Source organism: Falco rusticolus, chromosome 10 (genome assembly GCF_015220075.1).
Source record: "Falco rusticolus isolate bFalRus1 chromosome 10, bFalRus1.pri, whole genome shotgun sequence".
Lineage (NCBI taxonomy): Eukaryota > Metazoa > Chordata > Aves > Falconiformes > Falconidae > Falco > Falco rusticolus.
This window is the reverse complement of record NC_051196.1, coordinates 7,973,688-7,996,514: the sequence shown is the minus strand read 5'-3', so window position 1 is coordinate 7,996,514 and position 22,827 is coordinate 7,973,688. Positions and strand designations below refer to the sequence as shown.

The window sequence follows — 22,827 nt, the reverse complement described above, 5'->3', positions numbered from 1 at the left end:
CAAACTTTCACGGGGGAGCGATGAAAGGACAAGGACACACTGTGGCAGGCTGTCACCCCTTCTGCTCCACATTGCCTGGTGTACTCATTAAGTGCTGTGGGGGTGTGTTCAGGTAATTACAGCAAGGGTGCTGATGCAGCCTCACTGGTGGGATAAGATAGCACAAGACAGAGGATGTTGCAAGCTTAAGCTAAAGGGGATGTGGTCAGAGAAGAGTTTATGGATGAAGATGCTGCCTACTCAGTTTTCTGTGAAATATGGTAAGGAGGGACTAGAAAAGCAACACAGAGGATGATGCAAACTGTTGGGCAAGTCTGCTGCATGAACCGTAGTTGACACGGCAAACCATGGCTCCATGAATTAAACTCAGAGAAAACAATTCCAGAAACGGGGTTGTAGCCATTGTGTTCGTCTTAAAAATCCACCTGGAATCATCAGTTCCACAGAAGAATCGGTGCCTGGGTTCTCTGTAACTCAGCATCAGTCATCACTGGAGTGTGTCCCAGAATTAATGGTGTCACTGGTGCCCCACTGGTACGGAACTGCAGCACTGCTTCCGTCAGACAGGTGAGGTCATATTGTGATTACTTTATGAGACTTTTACAAGCTTGGCTTTTCTCAGGCTGCATGGTAGAAAGCACCAGAAAAAGATCTGAGGTGTGAGTCATTTCTTGCAAAACAAGGTTTGGGCTTGGCTTATTTTCATGGGGGAGAAACCACCATTTGAGGGGTGTGAGGGTTAAGGAGCTACACTCTTTGAGTTGTAAGCTAGTTAAGAAGATTCTGCAAAGGACAGACGATAATTGGGCTGATGTGATGTGGAAAGTATGCATTTCCTCCTTAGTCTGTGCCCCCTTCTCTCTGCCAGTGTTATCGCTGAGGCCTTGTTTGCACTCCGTGAGATAGCGTAGTAAAGGTCATTTGCAGCAAATGTGTCAGCATTCGAATTAGGGGAGCCAGTGTGACTTGACTTTGCCTTTCACCTCTGGCAAAAGCACAGTTCGGTTCTCACTTTTGGATCAGGCTGCTGCTTGCCATGTGCTTGCCTGTGCCTTGCTCAGGAGGTGAGGAAGCAGTGGATGTACCCTGGAGGCTGACGGGCATGACGCAAAAGCAGCACTCCTGGTTTGTGACACCAGTCACCCACCCTGGGAAACGTTCATCTCTTGTATAGTATTTTTCCTTTGTCAAGCTCCTGTGCAGAGTGAGGGATTTTCACCTGCTTCTGGACTAAGAGTTGTTAGCTCACTGCTGCAGCTGGGTAATACATGCTACAGTCCATAACAGACAGGGGGAGATCTCTCATTTGTGCTTTAGAGAGCTCTTTACCCAGTTGCAGAGATCCACTGTAGCAGTGTTTGCTGTAGTGTGTGTAATGATTGTTATGAAATGTTCAGAACTGGCTGCTGCATTTGAGTTGGCTCGAATGGACTTGGCTCACCGTGAACCTCACATGAATTATATGTGTTCCCCTCCACCACGATCACATTTACACTAAAGAATTCCCTGTTTTATTTAGACACTAGGAGCAGAGCTTTCTATTGACAGGTCTCCCCTAACATCAAGAGAAAAAGTAACCTAAAATATACACGTACAGTTTTGTCCATGTTTCCTGAAAAGAAGGCTCTTGGGTATTGATTAGAGATACAGTATTAGCTGCATACTTCGGGGCAGCAACTAAAGACCTCATGTTGTGACTCTTAGTTTACCTCTTACTTAAGTGTTTGCTTTAAAAAAGAAATCACAATACAAAATATTACTCTGGCTTTTACAGCCTAAACTTGCTCAATTTTTAATGTAATAGGCACCCATGACTTTGAGTTTGAACATCTCACTGATGATTCTAGAGAAAGGTCAGATTTATTAACAGGAAATTCAGAGAGTTCAGAACCCTCTTTTGAGTCACGTATGCAACCGCTCCTTCCAAAACTTCTTGCAGCTACCCAGATTTTCACAGATTTGCCTGAAGGTCAGGTGAGGAGAGGAGCCTTGGTAGTGGTAGGGGAGCACTCCTCCCTGGGGACCCCTACAGAGAGGTGGGCCCTTTACAGAAGGATTCTGCCACAGGGAATTCTCGCTCAAGGATTATTTAATTTAAAATTAAATTACATTATTAAAAGTTAACAAATACATTAATAATACATCAGCAGTAAATGAAATTTATTTAATAGCTTAAAGAATTACAGTCTGTACTTCCAAAGCGCCTAATAAAGGCTTGAAGGATTCTCTGTAGTTTGCTTTACCCCTGAAGGGTTTCTAGAAAAGCAAAAAATTGTTCAGATTTCAGAAGCTGAAACATGACTTGCTGATGAGAAAGGCTGACTTCACAGCCATTCAGAGAGTGCTCTTCCGCAGCAGTCTCATGGTTCCAAAGGGGCTGCCACGTATTGTGGTCTTGTGTGTGTGCGTGGGGACTGATCTGATTATAATGGAAGCAGACAAAGAAAAGGTCTTTGAGGCTTCATTTCAGCGAAGTATTTCAGCACAATGAAAGTAAGTTAAGACTGAAACTTGTGCTGAATACTTTGCTGAATCAAAGCCTAAAACAGTAGTTTGCCTGGCCCCTCATGCTTTGTTTTAATTGGTGAACCCAGGCATGAACTGACTATAATTCCTGCTGCTTTGTAATCATTAGAAATAATTTTTCTATCAGTGTCCAGATAAATTACTGTATTAGAATTCATTTGGGTCAAACAGCAATAAGCTGAGCACCAATTCTGGTGTTTGTTTTGATCATAATCTTCTGTCTCTCGCATACAGGTAAATATAATGGTTGTGGAGGAAAACTGTCTTTTCAGTTTGAAAATTATTGCTGGTAGAAACTGCATTTTTGTGTCTGTCTGCTTATCAGCAGGCTGTGCGTAGTGGGGCACAGGGGAAGCAGTACCGAGGTGCCTGAATCGTATGAGCACTGGCTATGTTTGGCCTGCACCTGTGCCACGAGCAGGCTTTGAGCCACATCTTCAGCTGTGCCAGTGTCTGACCTTCCCTCCTGCAGCAGCAGCCCCTCTCAGCATCTCTGGTACCAACTGGGGGTGGGTAATGGCTATCAGACAGCCTCACAGCCCTTCCATCTGCCTATAGCAACAGGGACAGGGGAAAAGTGTCACAGGGACCTAATAATCTGGCTGCACATGCATGGCAGCTTTATCCACATTCATATTAAATTGTTTTCCCTGGTTCTTGCATCGTTTGGCTCAGCCAGACACTGTCTTGTCCCTTAGTTTTGCATCCCAGCCTCTTTGCCCTCAGTTCACGTTTCCCAGGCTCATCTTCCTTCCCTCCCAGTTCTGCCTCACAGGTTTTATTTTTATCCATTTGCATTTAATTCGGTCTCCTCCCTTTCCTCCCTTTCCTCCCTTTCCTCCCTTTCCTCCCTTTCCTCCCTTTCCTCCCTTTCCTCCCTTTCCTCCCTTTCCTCCCTTTCCTCCCTTTCCTCCCTTTCCTCCCTTTCCTCCCTTTCCTCCCTTTCCTCCCTTTCCTCCCTTTCCTCCCTTTCCTCCCTTTCCTCCCTTTCCTCCCTTTCCTCCCTTTCCTCCCTTTCCTCCCTTTCCTCCCTTTCCTCCCTTTCCTCCCTTTCCTCCATTCCTCCCTTTCCTCCCTTTCCTCCCTTTCCTCCCTTTCCTCCCTTTCCCTTTCCTCCCTTTCCTCCCTTTCCTCCCTTTCCTCCCTTTTCCTCCCTTTCCTCCCTTTCCTCCCTTTTTCCTCCCTTTCCTCCCTTTCCTCCCTTTCCTCCCTTTCCTCCCTTTCCTCCCTTTCCTCCCTTTCCTCCCTTTCCTCCCTTTCCTCCCTTTCCTCCCTTTCCTCCCTTTCTCCCTTTCTCCCTTTCCTCCCTTTCCTCCCTTCTCCCTTTCCTCCCTTTCCTCCCTTTCCTCCTTCCTCCCTTTCCTCCCTTTCCTCCCTTTCCTCCCTTTCCTCCCTTTCCTCCCTTTCCTCCCTTTCCTCCCTTTCCTCCCTTTCCTCCCTTTCCTCCCTTTCCTTCCTTTCCTTCCTTTCCTTCCTTTCCTCCCTTTCCTTCCTTTCCTTCCTTTCCTTCCTTTCCTTCCTTTCCTTCTCTTCCTTTCCCTAGGGTTGGTTCCCTGCAGGATGAAGATGATCTTCCTCTCCCAGATAAGCCTCCCATTTCTCTGTGTAGCCCAGGGCTACAATGGAAAGGAACGTGCTGCTCAGTGTGAACAACAACTTCTGAAGAAATCAGCAGCTAAATAAGTCTCTTATTAATATGCACAAAATTATTATTTTAAGTTGGCTTCTAATGTAACCACATCAGAGTGAATTTAGGCATCACTGTTAGAAGTCCTTGGCATACAGGGCACTCCCTCCTGCCAGCCTTCAAGTCCTTGCCATGAAAACTTGCCACCATTTCACAAAAAAGGGCAGCAAAGATGTTTTATATAACAAAACAATATAATTTTTTATCTGGCTTTGCAAGCAAACTGATCTGATGCCTAGCAAGGGGATTGGATCAGCTGACCTCCTGAGGTCTCTTCCCACCTGAATTCCTTTATGATTCTATATAATTTTGCCTGAAATTGAAAAACAAAAGAGTTCTCTGGAGGCAGACACACAAGCTTAAAAACTTAAGTGAAAACAAGTTAAATTCTGAATCCTGATCATGTGAAAATGGTGCCTTACAAATGCAAGCAATCCTACAGACAGGCGGGTCTCCCAGACCCGTCAGTAATTGCAGGGCTTGTACATGGACACGCAGAGGTACCCTTTAATCCCCAATCAGCAGTGCTGTTACCCGTGACAGCTCCCCTTCTCAAAAATCTCCATTTCAGCGTCGCTTCAGTATTAGTTTACCAGCACAAAGGTGTTTACTGCTTCACGTTGCTCCTGGTGAGAAGGTTATCCCATATGCTTCCAGAGGCCACAGCCCCCTCCCCAGCCCTCCCCGCACCCGATGCTGCGTCTCTGAGTGTGCCTGTTGTTCTGAGTGCGTGTGCTTGCACATTCTGAACTTGGGGCTGCAGCTGTGCACTCAGATGGCTCCATCGCAATGCTCTCTTTTCCTCTAGCAACGACTCACGTGATTTTATTTTGAAATGTTCACAGGGTAGGTCTGCTTGCTGAGAAGCTGCAAAAATGTCATTTCTTTGGTTTGAGTCAAAAGAGAGGAACTGGAGATTTTTTTTCCCTTGTAAACACTGTAGAGTTGTAAGAAAGGAACAATCAGCAATAATTGTGTATAGGAAGAAACACTGTCATGTCTGACACGTTCATGCTGGATAGAAAACTGGAGATGTCCTGCGCCACTGTATCAAAGACTTCCTTGAATTCTCATTTTATTCCTCCATGCCCTGTTTGGTGAGTAGCTGCTGGTATCTAGGTTAACGAAACCCATGCCCTCACAGCATAGCAGCCTGGGGAGTGAAGCAAAAGCCATTGATCTGGGGGGCTCTGGGAGCACACAGCTTCAGAAGAATAGTGTCTGGGGGTCAAGGGGGTACTGGGGCTGAGCGCCCACACTGTGGACCAAGGGGAAAGCGGTAACATCTCCCTGCTGTCAGCCAGCTCTTCTGACAGGGCAGGGATCCTCCGGGGCTAGCTTTAAAAGCTGATTGCCTGCAGGAATGCTGCAGGAGCTGATTACAGTGAGACAGCTGGAGTATGGAGACTGTCACTTTTGATACCGATGTGTTTTTATTTATATCTTGTCCCTGATGCTATTACTTAGTCTTAACCACCTGAATAATAGTGCTGCTGTTATTTATTCTTACACACCCAGAGAAACCTTTATTTTTTCACAGCTTAGGTGTGTTTTCTGTCCGGCACAGCACAGTTTTGCTCTGAATTACAGCCTGCACAGTAACAGTAACACTGTATGCTCTCCACTCCCACCCAAACTATAGCAGTCTGCTACAATTTTGACTTCCATTTCTCTTTACTTGATGCTTTTCAAGGTTTCTGCTTTGTCCTTCCCCTCTGTCTTTGAGGTCCGTGTGTGCTGGAGGGGAGGCAGGACGAATCCTTAGCCCTGTAGCCTTTTCCCAGAGTCTTTGACAGAGTCCTCTGCAAATCTCAGACCATTTTATCTTGCAGAGTTGTCACGCCTGTCTCTCTGTCAGAGGCTGGAGCTAATCCAGGATCTGGGGAGACATTGAAGGGTGCAGGAGGGAAGTGTCAGGCATCTGGTTTTGCTACACAGTTCATCGACGGCACATGGGTAGGAGCTCTCCCAGAAAAGCACGGCCGTGGCCTGTGGCAAGGCACATGGGTGTGTAATACCCACCTGAGTCGAGGTGTTACACCTGGGAAGGATGGAGCCTCTGAAGTCCAACCTCAGGTGGGAGGGAACTCTCCCCAGCAGACTAGAGGGTGTGGGTCAGGGAGGTAACTCGGTTGCAGAGCAGCATATATGCATTAACACAGCAGAGGGAAGAGTTCAGCAGATGTGGGCAGAGTAACGTAATTAGCAGGGAGAAATGAGAAACGTGAAAAGGTTGTGGAAAAGTAAATGTGGGCCGTGGAAACACTTCTTTGTGAATTTATATTTTTGGCAATGCTTTTCCATCTGAGGAAGTAGATTCTAGAAGATTAGTCAGTCCCAGTCCTGTGTATGGTCCAGAGCACTGGCATAGCACAGAGCTGACATCAGCCCTGGGGTGATGGAGCTGCTGTGTGGCATAGCCCTGCACATGAAGGGGTGGTCCTCCCTCCTCTCCTGGCTGAGTAAGTTTGTCTGTCCCTTGGGAGAGGAGGAGGAGGAAGGGGAAGGGATATTCTCACCTTCCCTTCCTTCCATGTAAATGCCAAAATGACCGTGGAGATGCATGAGAGGAGCAAGGTGGGATCAGGGAGCCCTGCAGCAAGTGGTTGTCTGTGCTAGAGGCTTAGTCCTGGACTTAGGAGATGCTCAGTGTGCAAGGCTGCCTTGGGTCTGTGAGAAATGGAAGGTGGTAGAGGAGGAAGTGAGAAGGAATATGACTTTCAGCTATTGTTACAGAGAAAAGAGAGTTATCAAGTGTTTCTGTGGAATATTTCTAATGTGAGTAGTATGTGTAGCTGAATAAGACTTCAGCATTTTGTGAGAGTTGGTGACACATCCAGCTCCAGCACCCGCATCAGCATGCTCCCCACAGCCAGGGCAGGGTCTGGTCACTGTTCAACAGCAGACAACGTGCGTTTCTCAGAACATGGTAATTGTGCTGTGATTAGATATTAATATAGCCTAGACTTGGGGTTTTTTGTTGGTTGACCAACCCAGAAATTGATAGCGGACATCCTCCTGTCTAAAGGACAGTAAATGTTCTTGTTAAGTCACATGAATTTGCTTCTGACGTGGGCCTAAACCATGATCAGAAGCAGTCTCAACAATTCAGCTGAGTCATGGTAACGTCTGAAATTTCTGTGCCTCAGCTCTTAGTCTGAGCCTTGCGTCTCCCCAGCCAAGTACACGACAAGGAAAAGTTTCTGTGTGCTATCATGAGGAAATGATCTAGAAAACCAAATAGCCCAGAGGAAAATAAATCAACTTTGAGTAGGAGAGAAGCGTTATCATCTTTTGTCTGTAACATGATAAAAGACCTCTTTATCGAGAGAAATTTGTAATTAAGCAAGTCTCAATAAGACTTTATAATCTCATATTAAAACTTGCATGGCAAGAAGATCAAACATTGATTTTTTTTTTTTTAATCTAGTGAATAAAAGGCATAGGAAAAACCAAAACTTGGGCAAATTCCAAATAATTTTTAGCAAGATGATAACCGTAGGAAAAAAAGAAGCCCAAACCAACTAGAAGGAGAAGTGATGGATTGCCTATGTTTTGAAATCAATTGAAAGTGTGTATTTTTCTAGAAATTGTTCACTAATTCTGCTGTAGTGGAGTGCAAATTATCAGGATGAGTACAGTCTAATGGGATGAGTTTCGTGGCACAGGCTGTGTATGTATCCAGTACGGCTGGATAATAGCCTTACATACCTGTGTGTAAGAAAATTCCCTTTTCCCACAAAACTGGCAAACACAGTCACCTTTCACAGTCAGTGTAGCCTTATCCCGCGTGTACGGTTACACGTGCGTGCAGGACAGCGGGTAGCTGGCAGCAGGGATGCCTGCTGGGTGTCAGCAGGTGCTTCGCACGGGCAGAGTATCACAGGCCAGCAGAAGAGTCCGCATCTCTGTGCTGGGCTGAGAGCTTGGCCTTACTGCTGCCAGTTTTTTTGGGGAAGGAGGGAATGCTGGCACCCCGGGCACAGCTCACCCTATGCTGTAGGGGGGTGGCTGGAGCCCCGGGATTGTCACAGCATGTCTCCCACTTGTACATGACTCTGGCAGCGGTTCCTCTCTGAAGTGTGTGATGGGTTATGCTCCTCGTTAGTGTGTGATTCATGCAATGGTTTGGTTTCTTGCGCCCATGTAGGAAATTACCTGCATATGGGTAATATAAGAAATGTTTTCCAGTAGAACGACAGCTAGAACATTATGCAGTGCTCTTGTAAAACTGCACAGACCAAATGAAAAAGCCCACTCTCAAAACCAGCTCTCTGGATTACCAGAACTGCCCTAGACTATTAAAAGTGAAAATATTTTGAAAATCTGATTTCTTTGATTATTCTGTTGCTTTACTTCATGTGCTTCACACACCTTAAAGAAAATAAATCATCTGACTTCTTATTTCTCATAAACAAGAACAGTGGGACAATGTGTGGGTTGCACATCTTGAAAGGAAAAACTGGAGTGGACTTGGTTTCCCAGGGTAGGGCTTTCTTTTTTAATTTACCAAACACACTTCTCATGAATATACTCTTTAAAATATGGTTCAGTTCCTTTTAAGAGATGTAAACTGGGGTCTCCCTTACATCCATCCCCTCTGAATTTTTACTTGATGGCATGTAGAAACCTCACACTGAAGTGAAAGATGTGTATCCCTTCTAAATAGGAATCTTTCCAGCTACGGAGGAGACGCAGGCACTTTGCCCGAGCAGGAGTTTACAGCACGTGGGACAAGCAGCGCTGGGCGGGAGGGCAGCAGGCAGTTCTGGGGCTGAACGTTCAGAGCGAGCGTTTCATGGGGGTCAGCCTGAGATGCTTCACAGAGAAAGATTTTCTGAGACTGAATTTTGAAAAAGTGTGCAGAGCCTTAAAATGCACAGGCTGAGCTGCTGGCAGGGGCAGGGGCATGACCGGTGGCACACTGGCAGGGCAGAGCAGTGTGCTGCTGCAGGACACCCCCACCATGACTACTTGCTGCATTCAGCTGCTGCCTTGCCCCAGCCAGCTCTCGAGAAAGCTCTGGAAGAGGAACCAGTGTCCTGGGCCTGAGCCCGAAGCCTTCCCTAGCGTGGGAATAGCACACACGAGAGGATGCAGGGGCTGATTTACGTCACAGCACTGCGTGTAAAATAACAAGTTACAAAAGGGCATTCTATAGAAAGGAAAAAGTACTAACCGAGTATCAGAAGAATGTTTTCCTGCTTTTAGCTTAACATGGCTCTTTTTTTAGTCACTCGGCTAAGATGACTGAATTTGTAGTAGTTGAAAACACTGCAGACTCATTGAAGTGAGCTTGAGAAAGTGCTGGGAGCTGTACCATGCTCCAGAGCTCTTCTCAAACACAGCACTGTGCTTGCTGTGGTCTCTCGAGACCAAAATACAAAGCAATGCCAGCACCATTGCCTGCTACTAAAAATAAAATAAAATAAAATAAATAAATGGAGAAATGCATCATTTTACAAGAAACCTGTGTCAGGCAGTGTATGTTATAAAGATACGCTGTGATTGACAAATCTTAAAGGAAATGTCAGGTAAACCCAGCTCAACAGATTATTTGCAGTAAAAGACAAGCATTGGCTTCTCCCCAGCCGTTTTCTCTTTCTCCTCTAATTCTTACTTTTCCCATTCAGCAGACTTCAAAGGTTAATCACTGACAGGAACAAACAGGTGAAGAAACCTTTCTCCTGGCCTTGGAATAATCCACAACTAAAAATGCTCACAAGGGTTGTTCTGGTGGAAGTCTGATGCCACCTAAAGTCTCCAACAAACCTTGCAGTAGAAGAAATCAGCATTTCTCCCCAGCATTCTCAAGCAGGGACAGCTCTGAAGTTATTAGTTATTTATAGTTCTTTGTGGCTACATTAAGCACAGCAGAAGTTTGTGCTGTGAGAAAATTAGCTCAGTCATACTAGGCTGGGTACAAATCCAAATTTCTGTCATCCTCAGCCTGTGAGAAGCAGACGTTGTAACGCAGTCCAAAATCAAAGCTCTGAAACGGAGAGCCTGTCTTTATTCCCCTGATGATAAAACTAGCTTGGTAATGATATTCCTTTATTTTTAACATTTGGAAACCATGTGGCAGTAGAAGGTAATCAGATTCAGTAGGTGGAAGGACAGTGTGTGCAAGATGTTTTCCACAAATTATATCAAGCCTTAATGTTTAGTGGGTACAAGTGTGTATTTTAGAGTACTCCACTGAGTAGGGTTAATACCTTTATCGCTAGAATTGGTCAATAAGCCTGTTAAAGTGTATTACAATAAAAATCTGTTGTTGTCACAGAAACACACAAAATTTGAAAAATGTGTTGCTTTAACACATTTTTTTGGGGAGTAAGTATTGATTGTTGGGGTTTTTTACATTAGTAGAGCTTTTATTTAGGATTTTTTTTTCTTCAGTTTTGTTTTATTTTTTATTTTCCCTTCTTTGTGTGTTAGCGCGGGATGTAGGAACATCATGTTATGTGTTTTTACTACCAACATGGTCGTAACAGCTAAAAACTGAAGCTGCTTTTGGATTTTAAACATCATTCAAAGCGGCTGCTATTGAGTGCTGTTGGGAATGTTAAACTTTGCCTTCTAGATCGAAGTGTCTCTGAGTGCTATAAAGAAACAAATTGTTTCTAGTTTTTTACCTTTAGTTTCAAGTCACCTAACAGTGAGTGTGGGAGGAACTACCACTCTGCACAGTACAGAAATGGTGGGGACTGGGAGGGGACCTGGGCACCTCCGAATTCAGAAGCCCCCTGGGCACTTGCATTTTAACACACAAAGTTTATCAGCAGGTGGTAGGTGTTCTGGACGAAGAAGAACCTCTGCTAATGTGGTCGTTTCTCCCTCCAGCACCCTCTCGAGCTGCTCGCACGCCGTGGTGGCCCTGCTGTACCCCTTCTCCTGGCAGCACACCTTCATTCCTGTTCTGCCTTCATCCATGATTGACATTGTGTGCTGCCCTACGCCCTTCCTGGTGGGACTGCTCTCCAGCTCTCTGCCCAAACTGAAGGAGCTGCCCGTGGAGGAGGTAGGAGCTGACACCAGAGCTGTCTGCCCAGCGTAAAGCTGGCCTCACCCTGGAGAGGGCCTGCCATTTGCACATAAATCCTTACATGATAAATTTTTAATCTGCCTCTCTGTTTCTTCTCTGCCTAATTCTCATGGGCAACTGCCTCTTGGTAAAACTGCAGTAGTAGGTTTAGTCTACTCTTTATTCCACCCCTCTTCCCATACTGGGCACCTTGACAGAATGAAGTGAATGTTAACCTGGTCAACAAGTAAGTGCAGTGTAAATATGTTGATTTGTTCTGATTTCGTCCTACCTGGAACAAGTAGAGGAAGACATGAAGTGTCATCTGCTACAGCAGCTATTAATGCTAAAGGGAGTTGTGCATAAAGCCATAGCCAGCACAGAAAATAAAACCTTTAAGGCTTTTTTTTTTTTTTTTTTTAACTCCTAAGACTATGCTGGAAATCAAATGCAAGTTGCACTTCATCAACTCTTCCAGTAAAAAGCCACAAAATACCCAGGGGCGCTCTCCTCTCTCTTACTCCTATGAACTTGTGGTCATTTTTCTGTGAAAATTTCTTCTCTTGTCCACACTTTAAAGGTTCTCTGTGCCTCTGGCCCATGTAAATCTCTGCTCTGTTTTTTTCCCACCTTCCTAACATTGGTCTCCCAGATCTTCTCAGCTCTGTCTCTCAGTTTGCTGTTTCATTATTATTAATATTTCACACCCTTGCCCTTCAGAAGCCCTGCTGCCGCAAATGACACCATTTTCTTTAAACCCCTCTGAAATACTTTCCATCTGCACATTAACAAAAATGAATAGCAATACCTTGCTGAGGTTTAAGAAAAAAGACCTGCCTAACCCTTTTAGCTTTTTTTTTTTACATGTTAACCTAGTATGAGATCTGTTGTATTTATGTTAAATTAGACTGTAAGCTCTAAAGAAAAACTTCATCTTCTTGTTTTATAAAAAGCACACCACCTGTTGTTTCACTGTAGGAATTTGATTCATGTTGAGGCTTGGGACCATTCAGGTGATTTTTCTCTATGAAAAGGCTGACACAAATTAATGTTTTCTGTCTCTTCAGATATATTTCACTGTAGTGTTTTCTTTTCTTTAGGCTTTGATGGTTAACCTGGGGTCTGATCGATTCATCAGACAGGTAAAGTACAGCTTGAAATGTAGCCATGCAGTCTAGCAAGCTGTTTACTCCTGTAGTACATTTAGGTTTCTTTGATTAGAGATATTTGGAAGGAATTGGAAGGGAAAGAGATTGGGAATAAAAAAAAGTGCTCATTTTCTGTTTCACCTGCAAATAAGTACCGCTCCTCAGGTATGCAAAAGGGAGCGAGGCTGTGACTGTCAGAAGAAATCAGTAACTGTATTTAAAGTGCAAAGAAAACATAATAACATCATGTTAGCAAGAAAACTCACACTGTTGGAGGTGAAAAGGACAAAAATTGCACAGAAATATTTCTGACTGAGAGAGAAAAGGTGAAGAATAGTTTCATGTGGTAGCGAAAGCAGGAGCCTTGTAAACAGGAACATAAAGGATCACCATCTCCTGATAGTAATGTGGCACTAAACAACTTCAAAAATAATCATCATTCTGCAGGTTAGATAAGTAAACTTTACTGTATGATTCCCTAGAGCAGGGGTCCTCAAACTATGGCCCGCCGGCCAGATACGGCCCCCCAGGGTCTTCAATCCGGCCCCTGGTATTTACAGAACCCCCCCGCCCACCCACCCCCACCCCCTGCCGGGGGTTGGGGGTGAAACCAAGCAGCCGCAGATGACTGCCTGCCACTTCATTCGCATGTCAGCCCCCTGTTTAAAAAGTTTGAGGACCCCTGAGCTAGAAGATATGGCTGGTGAATAGTGGTTGCAGAGCTAAGATTCTTGTGTCTACTTGCTTTTGCTGAACAATCAGTAAATAAGATGAAGAAAGCAACAGGGGGAAAACCCAGAAAACAAGATATGCTAGAATATAAGTAAAAACAACTGTCAAGAATCAAAGAAGCTGCTTAAAACCAACTAGAGCAGCTGTGTAAACATGTAGCTAGGCTTTGCATGATGTATATTTAGATAAAAACAACTATTTGGACTCTTTGTCATGTAAAGAGCTGATTCCAAGTTTCTATATGTTTACCTTGCTCTTTGGATTATCATGCTTGACTTTAATCTCATTAAAAGCGACAAGATATTTTGTTTAGAAATATATGATAGATGCACATAGATTTTCATTATTTTGTTCCTGTAGGCATGACAGTAGCAGATACAAAATGCTTTTATTCTGAATTTTAAACCTTGTGAAAGTATTTGCTGTAGTTTCTGCATAGATTAATGTGATCTAAAGATATTTTTTTCTTCCTCTGTCAGATGGATGATGAAGACACACTATTACCTAGAAAACTGCAAGCTGCTCTGGAGCAGGCTCTAGAGAGAAAGAATGAACTGATAAATCAGGATTCAGATAGTGATTCAGATGACGGTAAGTTCATTTGGAAACAGGGACTTGTTTAAACAACCATGTAGGTAGTATTGTGACTTTCCATCCAGAAAAAAGAAAGGTGGGACTTAGCACTCAGGTACCTTTTCCAACATCAGAGATAGTCTCTGACCGTACAGGGAATGGGATGGATAGCATCAACCCACAGTAATATATCGTCAGGGATCTATTTCAGTTTCTTTGTAAATGACACGCACGCCCATGATTGCCTCAAAACCTTTACTGAGACGCGGTTTTACAGTCAACTTGGCCCTAATTCAGTCTGGATAACCATGCACGCTTAGGGGTGTGTCTGAGTTCAGAGTTGCTCTTGGCATTCGGTATTTTCAGGGGAGAGAAGCAGGTACCTCCAGAAAATAATTTCAGTGCAAGCAGGGCTGGGTTGCCTCTGAAGGTTCATATTTCTCTCCAGCAATTATAAAAACAGCCCAGGGTGAATTTAAATGCCTGTGGTTAAAAGGTATGAAACAGGCCCCTATTCAGTTTCTGAAATTTATTTCTATGTGTCTGTGTTACACATGTAAAACTATTTTAACATCCCAGCAATGATGAAAACCCAAATTCTACAACATACCCTTTTTGATCAGTTTTTGGTAAAGGGTCATTATCCCCAGAGCAACCATTTTAATTCTGAGTCATTTAGAAGCTTCTGAGGAAAACCCAAGAGTTAAAATCTGTAAAAAAAGGTGTAATTTTGACAAAGCACCCACAAAACTTGTAATTTTCTGAGCCGTATCCCAAGGATTTGTATTTCTTATTGACTCGTGGTTATGAAACACCAATTATGTAGGCTGGCAGTGTGGACTGTGAAGCTGTCACCCTGCCTGGTGCACATCCAGGTCTGCAGGGAGCCGGTACTGCTCCTTCCCGTGACCGGCGTGGTGTCGGTACATCCCCACACTGCTGCACGACACTGCCCGGCCCTTGGGGATGACAATGCTGACAGCTCTGGTAGCAGCTGATTTTGGTGTCTTATTGCCGCCTTATTTTGCAGAATGTAACACCCTGAATGGATTAGTGTCTGAGGTTTTTATCCGATTCTTTGTGGAGACAGTTGGCCATTATTCCCTGTTCCTAACCCAGAATGAAAAAGGCGAGCGTGCCTTCCAAAGGGAGGCTTTCCGTAAATCTGTGGCCTCCAAGAGCATCCGCCGCTTCTTGGAAGTCTTCATGGAATCCCAAATGTTTGCTGGCTTCATCCAGGACAGAGAGCTGAGAAAGTGCCGGGCAAAAGGTAAGGGCGGCTGGTTCTCCCGCGGGGCAGGTTCTCGGCCAGCGGCCCCCCTCCGCCTGCCCGCAGCCCGGCCCCGGGGCGTGGAGCTCCCGAGAGCACCCGGCGGGGGCGCTGACAACCGGGCACACGGCCGCATCCCGGCGCCGTCCGCGGCTCGGGCGCCCGGCAGCCCTCCCGCGCCGGTGCAGAGATGGGCGAGCGTCCCCCGGGGGCTGCCTGCCCGCGCCGGCGGGACGTGGCAGCCTCGGTAGCCCCAGGCCCGGCTAACAGGGACCGGCAGGGCCACGGGGGCCGGCCGGCGCGCTCCCGCCGCGAGGGGGCCGGGGGCGCGCGTCGCACTGCCGCGAGAGCTGCGCGGGTACGGGCGGGGCGGGGTGAGGCGCGGCCCCAGCTGCCGGCGGGAGGGGGGGGGGCGGGGCGGGGCCTGCGGGGGCGCAGCTGGCGGCGGGGCGGGGCCTGCGGCCGTGTCGGCGGGCGGGGCGCGGGGGGCGCGGCGGGCCCGATTCCCGCGCCGCAGCCGCCGAGCGGGTCTGCGCCCTCGGGACGGGCTGCTGGGGGCCCCGCTCGGCTGCGGTGTGGCGCCGCCCTGCCCGGGGGCCGGCGGGGAGCGCGGCCCGGCCCCTCGCGCCTCCGCCACCCGCGCCCGTTGTCCCGCGCGTACGCGGGCGGCGCCGAGCCGGGCCCGGGCTGGCGGGAGGCCGCAGGGGCTGCGGGAGCGGGAAGCGGGGGGTGCGGGAGCGGCTCGGCCGGGCTCGGCCCAGCTCCCTCGGCTCCTCTCCCGCAGGACTCTTCGAGCAGCGGGTTGAGCAGTACTTGGAAGAGCTTCCAGACACGGAACAAAGCGGAGTGAACAAGTTTCTGCGAGGCCTTGGTAAGGACATCTTGAGAAGTACTTCTGAAATCAACTGCGGTGTCTTTTTTTTGAATTTTTAAGTTACAAAAGGCTTACCTGAGGTGACATCAGCTGGCCGAGCAGTTTCAATGTGACAAGGAAATAGGGAGGAAACGATGAAAGCACATTTAATCTGATAAACTCAGATTTAATTGTGATCTTTGTCAACACTTTAATTTTTGCTTGGGGAGGAGGGAACCAAAGCATAATCGAGGAAGAGCAGAAGCAGGGGCTGAGCGCTCAGGGTTCTGTGCCCTGGCTCTCCCTGCTGGTCCACAGCAATTACGTTACAAATTAGATCCGGTCTGCTAAGTAACTTTTGATTGCCCTTGGCTTTTCAGCATGTGCTAGAGGCTGATGGTGTGCTTTCTTTAGGAAACAAAATGAAGTTCCTTCACAAGAAGAACTAGCTCCTTTCTGCCGAAGTACCAACCCAAAGACTATTTAAGACACTGCTCTTGAGACACCTGCAGCGTTTCAGTTTGATGGAGGAGAGCGGAGTGAGCCGACTGCAGCTTTAAGTGATGACCGATGCTGTTGGTGTGCTCCTTTATGTATTTGGGTAGAATTTGTACATAATGTGCTGTAAGCTTTTGTAACTGATTTTGTAATGAGCGAGAAAAACTGTGGTAAATATTTGTATATTCCTGAAAATAACAGGTGCTTTTTTTTTCTTTACTATGAATTGAGTTATGCTTGGTGCAAAAATGAATAGCTGATTATGTGCAGCTGACTGTCTCAGCAGAACCACTGACTTCAAGGGATGTTTGTGAGAGCTACACTGATGCCTGAATACTGCGGGGATGAATGAGCTCGGGTACGTGGGAGAGGTTGTACGCACAGGGACTGCTTTCATGTGGCGGAGTTGGGTTTTTTGGTTTTGGGGTTTTTTTCCTTCTAATTAATTTTAAGAGAAAGACGTAACAAAGTAACTTGATAATAAGGTACTTGGTTCACAATACAAAACTTCCACTTGGTTTGAACTCTGGTCAGTAAAGTACTTGTAATCCATTCTGCACTAAGACTGCTAAACCTGAGGAGATCTCAGTTCTTTGACATGCAAGCTGCAACGAGTAGGTACAGTACATCCTTTCCTAATATATGTATGTATGGTTTCTAATAAACTTTGTAAATATACCTGTTTGGTTTTATTCCTTGCAAACCTCAGCGGTTTCTGATGTTGAGTACATACAAAACCAGTAACTTCCCTGGGATTTTCAATGAATTTGTAATTAAATTAGAAAACAGTTATTATGAACCTGTCTTTTACTAGGTTTGCTATTTCACGACATGTAACTTGTTTTTTCTTCAATGTTTTCCTCTAGGGCTGAGACAAGGCATTTTACATCCTTGTTCTGTTACTCTTATCCTAACAGAAGAATCTCTTAAATACTTTTTTTTCTTGGCATAGGTTAGCAGCAGATTACTTTTTGTCATTGTATCATAGATGCTGCTTCAGAACTGTGGTATTTTCAGGTTGGGTTTGTGCTACATTGGCTGGATGATCAGAGTGGAATACAAGCAGCCTTTGCCTAGATTTCTGATGAGCTGACTGCTGACATTTCATGAGTCTGCTTTCCTTCTGCATTAACTGCAGTCTGTTTAGGTGGTGTTTCCCTTTCAGTGAAGGCTCTTCAGCAGGACAGGAATGGTTAGCTTGCCATGGCTGCCTGCACAGCTGTGAATGTTGCCTTTTGATCTGGTAATGTAACTCCCATTGAGATGCTGTAAGTTTTCCCTTAGACTGAAGAAGAAAATATAAAATACTTGAATACATTTGCAAGTCTGACGGCTAATGAAAATTAGCTAAAGCTTCTTACCTTTAGAAAACAAAAAAACCCCAAATCCCAAATGCTGGTTTTTTTTTCATTTGCAGCAAGATTTCTTTAGTTAGATTGGCTTTGAGGCTTGCGCAGTTCCTAACCTGACAGTGGTTCTGGTTTGCTATCAGCCTCATATAATAAAATTGAGGGATTCTTCACTAAAAAGGTGAAGTAGTTTCCTTTTTTTTTCTTATTTCCCTCACACACGTTTATACAAAAGCTTCTTAAGTGTACAAGAAATGTCTTAAAATACAAAGTGCTTTTGATTCAATGAAAACATAATCACAAATGTTAACATGGTGCAAGTTCCAGAATGACTTCTAGATGTTACTCAGAGTGGAAGGAGTAACTTCACTTGTATCAGGTGAATTCTGGCTATTTTATAAACAGCAGCTGCTAGACTTCACTTGTATCAGGTGGATTCTGGTTATTTTATAAACAGCAGCTGCTAGTAAATATACTGGTGAATGCATATTTCTCTTAAGAAAACAACGGATAAACCCAAGATCACTGGCTGAAGGAAGTGCTGCAGAGAAGAGTTGCTACAAAGGCAAGAAAAAGCCACAGAAATGGTGATGTGCAAGAATGTATTGCTGTAAAACCCCTCTCCCACACCAAAGCTGTTCTCCTCTGTCTGCATGTCAAAAATCTAAGTAGAAAGCTTTTAAACACTGTATTACCTACCCATCAATGTGTCTCCAGTTTTTGTAAAGCAAATCGGAGGAGAGTAGCAGGCAAGGTGAGATTATGTTTCAAAACACTTGTAGATGCTGTTTACTCTTACTTGTTACAGACGCCACCTTGATTTTCAGATGGCACTGTAAACCCATCCCCGTGTCACCGGGAGGCCTGAAAGGGTCAGATGGACAGAAAATGGGGGCTGGTGGTTTGCCTTCAGTATTAGTTGTTAAAACTAACGGTGTTCCTGAGCGTGCCATGCCGTTAGTGCGCTCTTTAACCGAGGAGGAAATCCTGTAGGAAACGCAAATCCAGTATGAGACCCGTGTTTTAAATGGGTGAAGATTTGCTTCAAGCCTTATGGTACAAAATACGTCAAAAACAAGTTTGAGAAGCTCACGCCCCCCCGGGAGCCGCTCCCGTAGTGTGGCAGGCTGCGCGACGTATTTATTTTTCCATTGTCACCGAAGTTTAAATAAATCCCGCTCAAAACCCTACTGTGGCCGCAGGGCACGGAGGGAGGGGGCAGCGGGTGGCGTCGGTAGCGATCGCCGCCACCGCCGAACGCCACCGGCAGCGGGGGTCGGGCGGCCCCGGGGCCCGGTGTGCCACCGCCGCCCGCCGCAGGGCCCGGGGCCGCTCACTCTTCGGAAACCGGCCGCAGCCGTCCAGGGCGGCCCCGCCGCGCGCCGTGGCCCCTCCCCACGGCCGCCCCGGTCCCGGCTCTCGCGAGAGGCCGCCCCGCTCCGCGCGCCCGAGCGAAGCCTCGCGAGATGTGCCCCTCGCCCGGCCCCGCGGTGCCTTGCCTCGCTCTCGCGAGCGCCGCGCTCTTTCTGTTCCGTCGCGCACGCCGCCGAGATGGTGGGTGCCGCTGCCCGGGCCCGCGGCCGCTGCCTCCCGCTCCGGCACGGGCCCGCGGCCGGGGACCAGCGGGGGGGGCGGGGGGACGCTTCTCCGAGCCCGCGGCCCGCGCAGGGCGCGGCGGGGAGGGTGTTGCGCGGCGGCCGTCCGGGCCTTCCTTCGGCGGGGCCGAGCCACCATGGCGCCCGGCCGCGCCGCCGGCGGGGAGCGACGTGGACCGGGGGAGGGCGGCGGGTGGGCCTGCCTGCGGCTGCTCGCGTCGCTCACAGCCGCTCTCTCGCTTTCCCGCAGCCTTCCAGACTGAGGAAGACCCGGAAGCTGAGGGGACATGTTAGTCACGGCCACGGCCGCGTTGGTGAGTGGCGAGGCGGCGGGCGGCGGCCCCGCGGCGGGTGCGGGCCCGGCCCCAGCGGCACCGGCCCGGCGCTGAGGGGCCGCGGGGTCCCGCGCAGGCTCTGGGCGATGGCGAGCGGCGCTGCGGGTGGCGGCGAGCAGGTGCCGCGGGGATGGGCTGGTCCGAACCCTTGCACGTTCTTGAGGCTTCTCTGGATCTGTAGCTTGGGCAGTGCTCGGGCGGTGGTGCTGGTTGTGCGACATCTTTAGCTCACGGGGTGGTGCTGTCTCCTTTCGACCCTTCGGACATCCCCACCTTTTCTTGTCACCCTACTGGTGCCGGCATTGGTGCCTTCCACTCCTCTAAACCCCCCAGTGGCATGCTGTGGTTATTGTTTTTCCTCCTGTGGGGTTAGCTTTTAGTTGGCTCATCTCGCTGAATGGAGCTGAATTCAGAAGAGGGGGTGGAATTAGAATAATCAGCTTAAACTGACATTGAACATACCTCTGAGCTCAAGTGTTAATGTGTAATATTCTTAGCATAACAAACTTAACTTTTTCTTCTAGGCAAACACAGGAAACATCCTGGAGGGCGTGGTAATGCTGGTGGCATGCACCATCACAGGATTAACTTTGATAAATAGTAAGCTAACATTTAAAATACGTACGAGCAAGGTGTATGTTCTTGAAGTAGAAATAACTCACTTTTATATGGGAACAAACAAATATCCCTGCCATTCTATGTGTTTTTCCACTAATGTTAAGTGTGGCATTATAGCTACAGTCAACTCACGTCCCTGTTCACCCTAAAATCAAAGGCCTTTTCGCTTAAACCAGGCATCTTTAAGAGTTCAGTGCAGAATTCGTTAAATTTGACCAAATTTGCCTGTTACAGCGTAGTCCCTGCTTAGCAATGCACATGCACAATGTTACGTTCAATCCAAATGGCGTCCTATTTAGCTGCATACTGTTAAGGGAGGGGATGTTGTTGTTTTGCCGAGACTAGAGTCACATCTGGACACTGCCTGTTGTCCTGGTGTGCTATAGTACTCGGACAGTAACCACTAATCTATATTCACTGGCTGTGACCGTTCTTGACTCAGTCAGTCACCAGGTTAGTGACAGGAGCGCTGAAATGCCTCGGGCAGTGCAGCCCTCCCTGGATTCATGGAGTTGGGGTTGCCCTGGAAGTAGAGGGCTGGACCAAACTTACCAGTGAGAGGGATTGAGTTGTGAGTTCCAACGGAGGGAAATGCTTCAAGAGAAAATAATTTCCCCTTCGTTTGGACACTAATGGTTGTTACACTAAAATACTGCATGTATTAGTATGAAAGCACAATGTGATGTTTTGATTACTTGATCAAAGAAAGATGCTTGTTTCAGTGTTAATCTGTAGTCCTGCTTGTTCAAGGTGAATTAGAAGTGTGATCTAATGAGGAATGTGTTTCTTTCACAGTCACCCTGGTTACTTTGGAAAAGTAGGCATGAGACACTATCACTTGAAGAGAAACCAAAAGTTCTGTCCTACTGTCAATTTGGATAAACTATGGACACTTGTCAGTGAACAGACAAGGCTCAATTACGCAAAAAACGAGGCTGGACTGGCCCCCGTCATTGATGTTGTGCGCTCAGTAAGTTACTGCTCATGTTCAAACGTGCAGTTCCTGGTTATTTCATGTGTAACTTAGCTTTGTGTATCCAGGTAGGAAAATGGTGAACTGCAAATAAGCTACAGTACTTGAATATTTGTGAACTTCTGGGGACAAATTTCTTGGCATATAAGTAGTTACACAGGTAGTTAGCTGTTACTTTTTTCCTGCAAGAACTTCTCATACTTGTGTGTTACTGTGGACATGGGCGTATTCTGGAAGATAGTGTAAGATTACTTGTTTAAAATGTTACTGAAGGCATGTATAAAAACACAGCAGAACTAGTCTCATTTATATACAGTCACTTGTTTAATATCGAGACTAGAGTCACATCTTAACGTGTTTGATTGTTTTGGTGTGCTATAGTTCTCGGACATAAACATCTGATCACTATTCGCTGGCTGTGATGTCTCATATCTCAGCCTGCCACCAGATCAGTGACACAAACTAGTCTGGCTGAGTGGGTATGTTCTGCGCCCCAAATGAAGATACCTGTATTGTCTGGTTACACTGCTGAAGTGATGACTTCAACGGCTGTCCTTTTAATGTAAAGGACAGGAAGGAAGTGAGAGGATTCCAGTGGTAGGGAAGCAAAAGCTTCAATTGTACATTTAGGATGTGCAGAAGAATCCTTTGCTCTGTTCAGAAGTTCGAGGACCAGAAGTCATTGGGTAGTAGATAGCTGTGGAAGTGCAGCCAACTGCTCTTCCCTTCAAAAAAGTAGGGAAAGGTTGGCGACTTCTTTACCAGATTTCATGGTGTTTTCTGTATATGGAGTATGGCGGGGAAAAAATCCAGCTTGTAAATTATAGGAAAAGTTCAGTTTATGGTTTCCATTTTGTCTGAACAAATGCAATCCACTAGGTCATGCAGGGGATCTTTCCTTCATTGGTATCAATTTTATATTGGAGGCTGATGATGAATGAGGTCATGGTGATCATGGTTTTGGTTTTAACTGGTGCTTACTAAAAGATAGGTCTGAATGTAGGAGCCTGCAATCTGACTACAAACACTTAATGGGATTTTTTAATCTTTCTAGGGCTACTACAAAGTCCTGGGCAAGGGGAAGCTGCCCAAGCAGCCTGTAATTGTGAAAGCAAAGTTCTTCAGTAGAAGAGCAGAGGAGAAGATTAAAGAAGTTGGAGGTGCCTGTGTGCTTGTGGCATAAAAGCGTTTGTTTTATTCAAATTTTTTGAATAAAGACAATGTTTAAGATTTGCTGATTTACAGAGATTCCTGATTCTTTTTTCCTAACTTGTTCAGACACTGTTCACACTTAAGTCTGGCAATTTTTGATTAGTGGTTTGACTGCTGCTCGCTATTTTTTGACATTGCCTGGCTACAGCATTCAGCATTTAGCATGTACAAATACATCATTGCTCTGTCTTTATGGGGGAGCAAAACAGGCGGGTTCTGCCTGTATTTGTGCAGCTCTTTCAGCTGATGATACTCTTTACAGCTGTCTGTGGAAAGGTGGCTTTGTGGTCTATTATGAGGATTTTTGTTCACTGAAATGACAGCTAGGTGCAATCTGTGGGGATGCTGCCTTGGCCTTTGGGAATGAAATAGCATGAGTGTGGACAAAGAAATGCAGTGGAACAATGTGGACAGTAGTACAGCAAAAATTGCTG

The 22,827-nt window shown here is 46.4% G+C and overlaps 2 protein-coding genes and 2 non-coding genes across 10 annotated transcripts in view; all 4 read left to right on the top strand.

Annotated features, from left to right (window-relative positions):
• DENND2B (DENN domain containing 2B) overlaps positions 1-16,989 on the top strand; it is a 176,669-nt gene extending 159,680 nt beyond the window's left edge. For 6 of the 7 annotated variants that reach the window (XM_037402018.1, XM_037402019.1, XM_037402023.1 and 3 more), the window contains 6 exons: positions 11,057-11,234; positions 12,338-12,379; positions 13,597-13,708; positions 14,721-14,960; positions 15,745-15,831; positions 16,228-16,989. In XM_037402018.1, the coding sequence (XP_037257915.1) occupies positions 11,057-11,234; positions 12,338-12,379; positions 13,597-13,708; positions 14,721-14,960; positions 15,745-15,831; positions 16,228-16,262 (694 nt within the window). In that variant the 3' untranslated portion in view covers positions 16,263-16,989. Of the gene's footprint in view, positions 1-11,056; positions 11,235-12,337; positions 12,380-13,596; positions 13,709-14,720; positions 14,961-15,744; positions 15,832-16,227 lie in introns of those variants that run through there. The other variant, XM_037402021.1, reaches the window with a different exon arrangement.
• A 2,105-nt stretch (positions 16,990-19,094) lies between these two features.
• RPL27A (ribosomal protein L27a) lies at positions 19,095-22,423 on the top strand. The gene is made up of 5 exons (XM_037402025.1): positions 19,095-19,214; positions 19,506-19,569; positions 20,115-20,190; positions 21,004-21,178; positions 22,236-22,423. The coding sequence occupies exons 1-5, from the start codon at positions 19,212-19,214 to the stop codon at positions 22,362-22,364; spliced, it is 447 nt and encodes a 148-aa protein (XP_037257922.1). The 5' UTR covers positions 19,095-19,211; the 3' UTR covers positions 22,365-22,423.
• Positions 20,543-20,674, top strand: LOC119155186. The gene has a single exon (XR_005106635.1). It is a non-coding gene; the product is annotated as a small nucleolar RNA SNORA3/SNORA45 family (small nucleolar RNA).
• LOC119155187 lies at positions 21,511-21,642 on the top strand. Its single transcript, XR_005106636.1, has one exon. It is a non-coding gene; the product is annotated as a small nucleolar RNA SNORA3/SNORA45 family (small nucleolar RNA).
• Positions 22,424-22,827: the final 404 nt, after the last annotated feature.

Excerpts from the sequence above, each read along its gene's own strand:
- RPL27A (XM_037402025.1), top strand. Across the intron at positions 19,570-20,114 it reads TCACGGCCACGGCCGCGTTG|GCAAACACAGGAAACATCCT; the intron begins GTGAGTGGCGAG and ends TTTTTCTTCTAG. Across the intron at positions 21,179-22,235 it reads TCATTGATGTTGTGCGCTCA|GGCTACTACAAAGTCCTGGG; the intron begins GTAAGTTACTGC and ends TAATCTTTCTAG.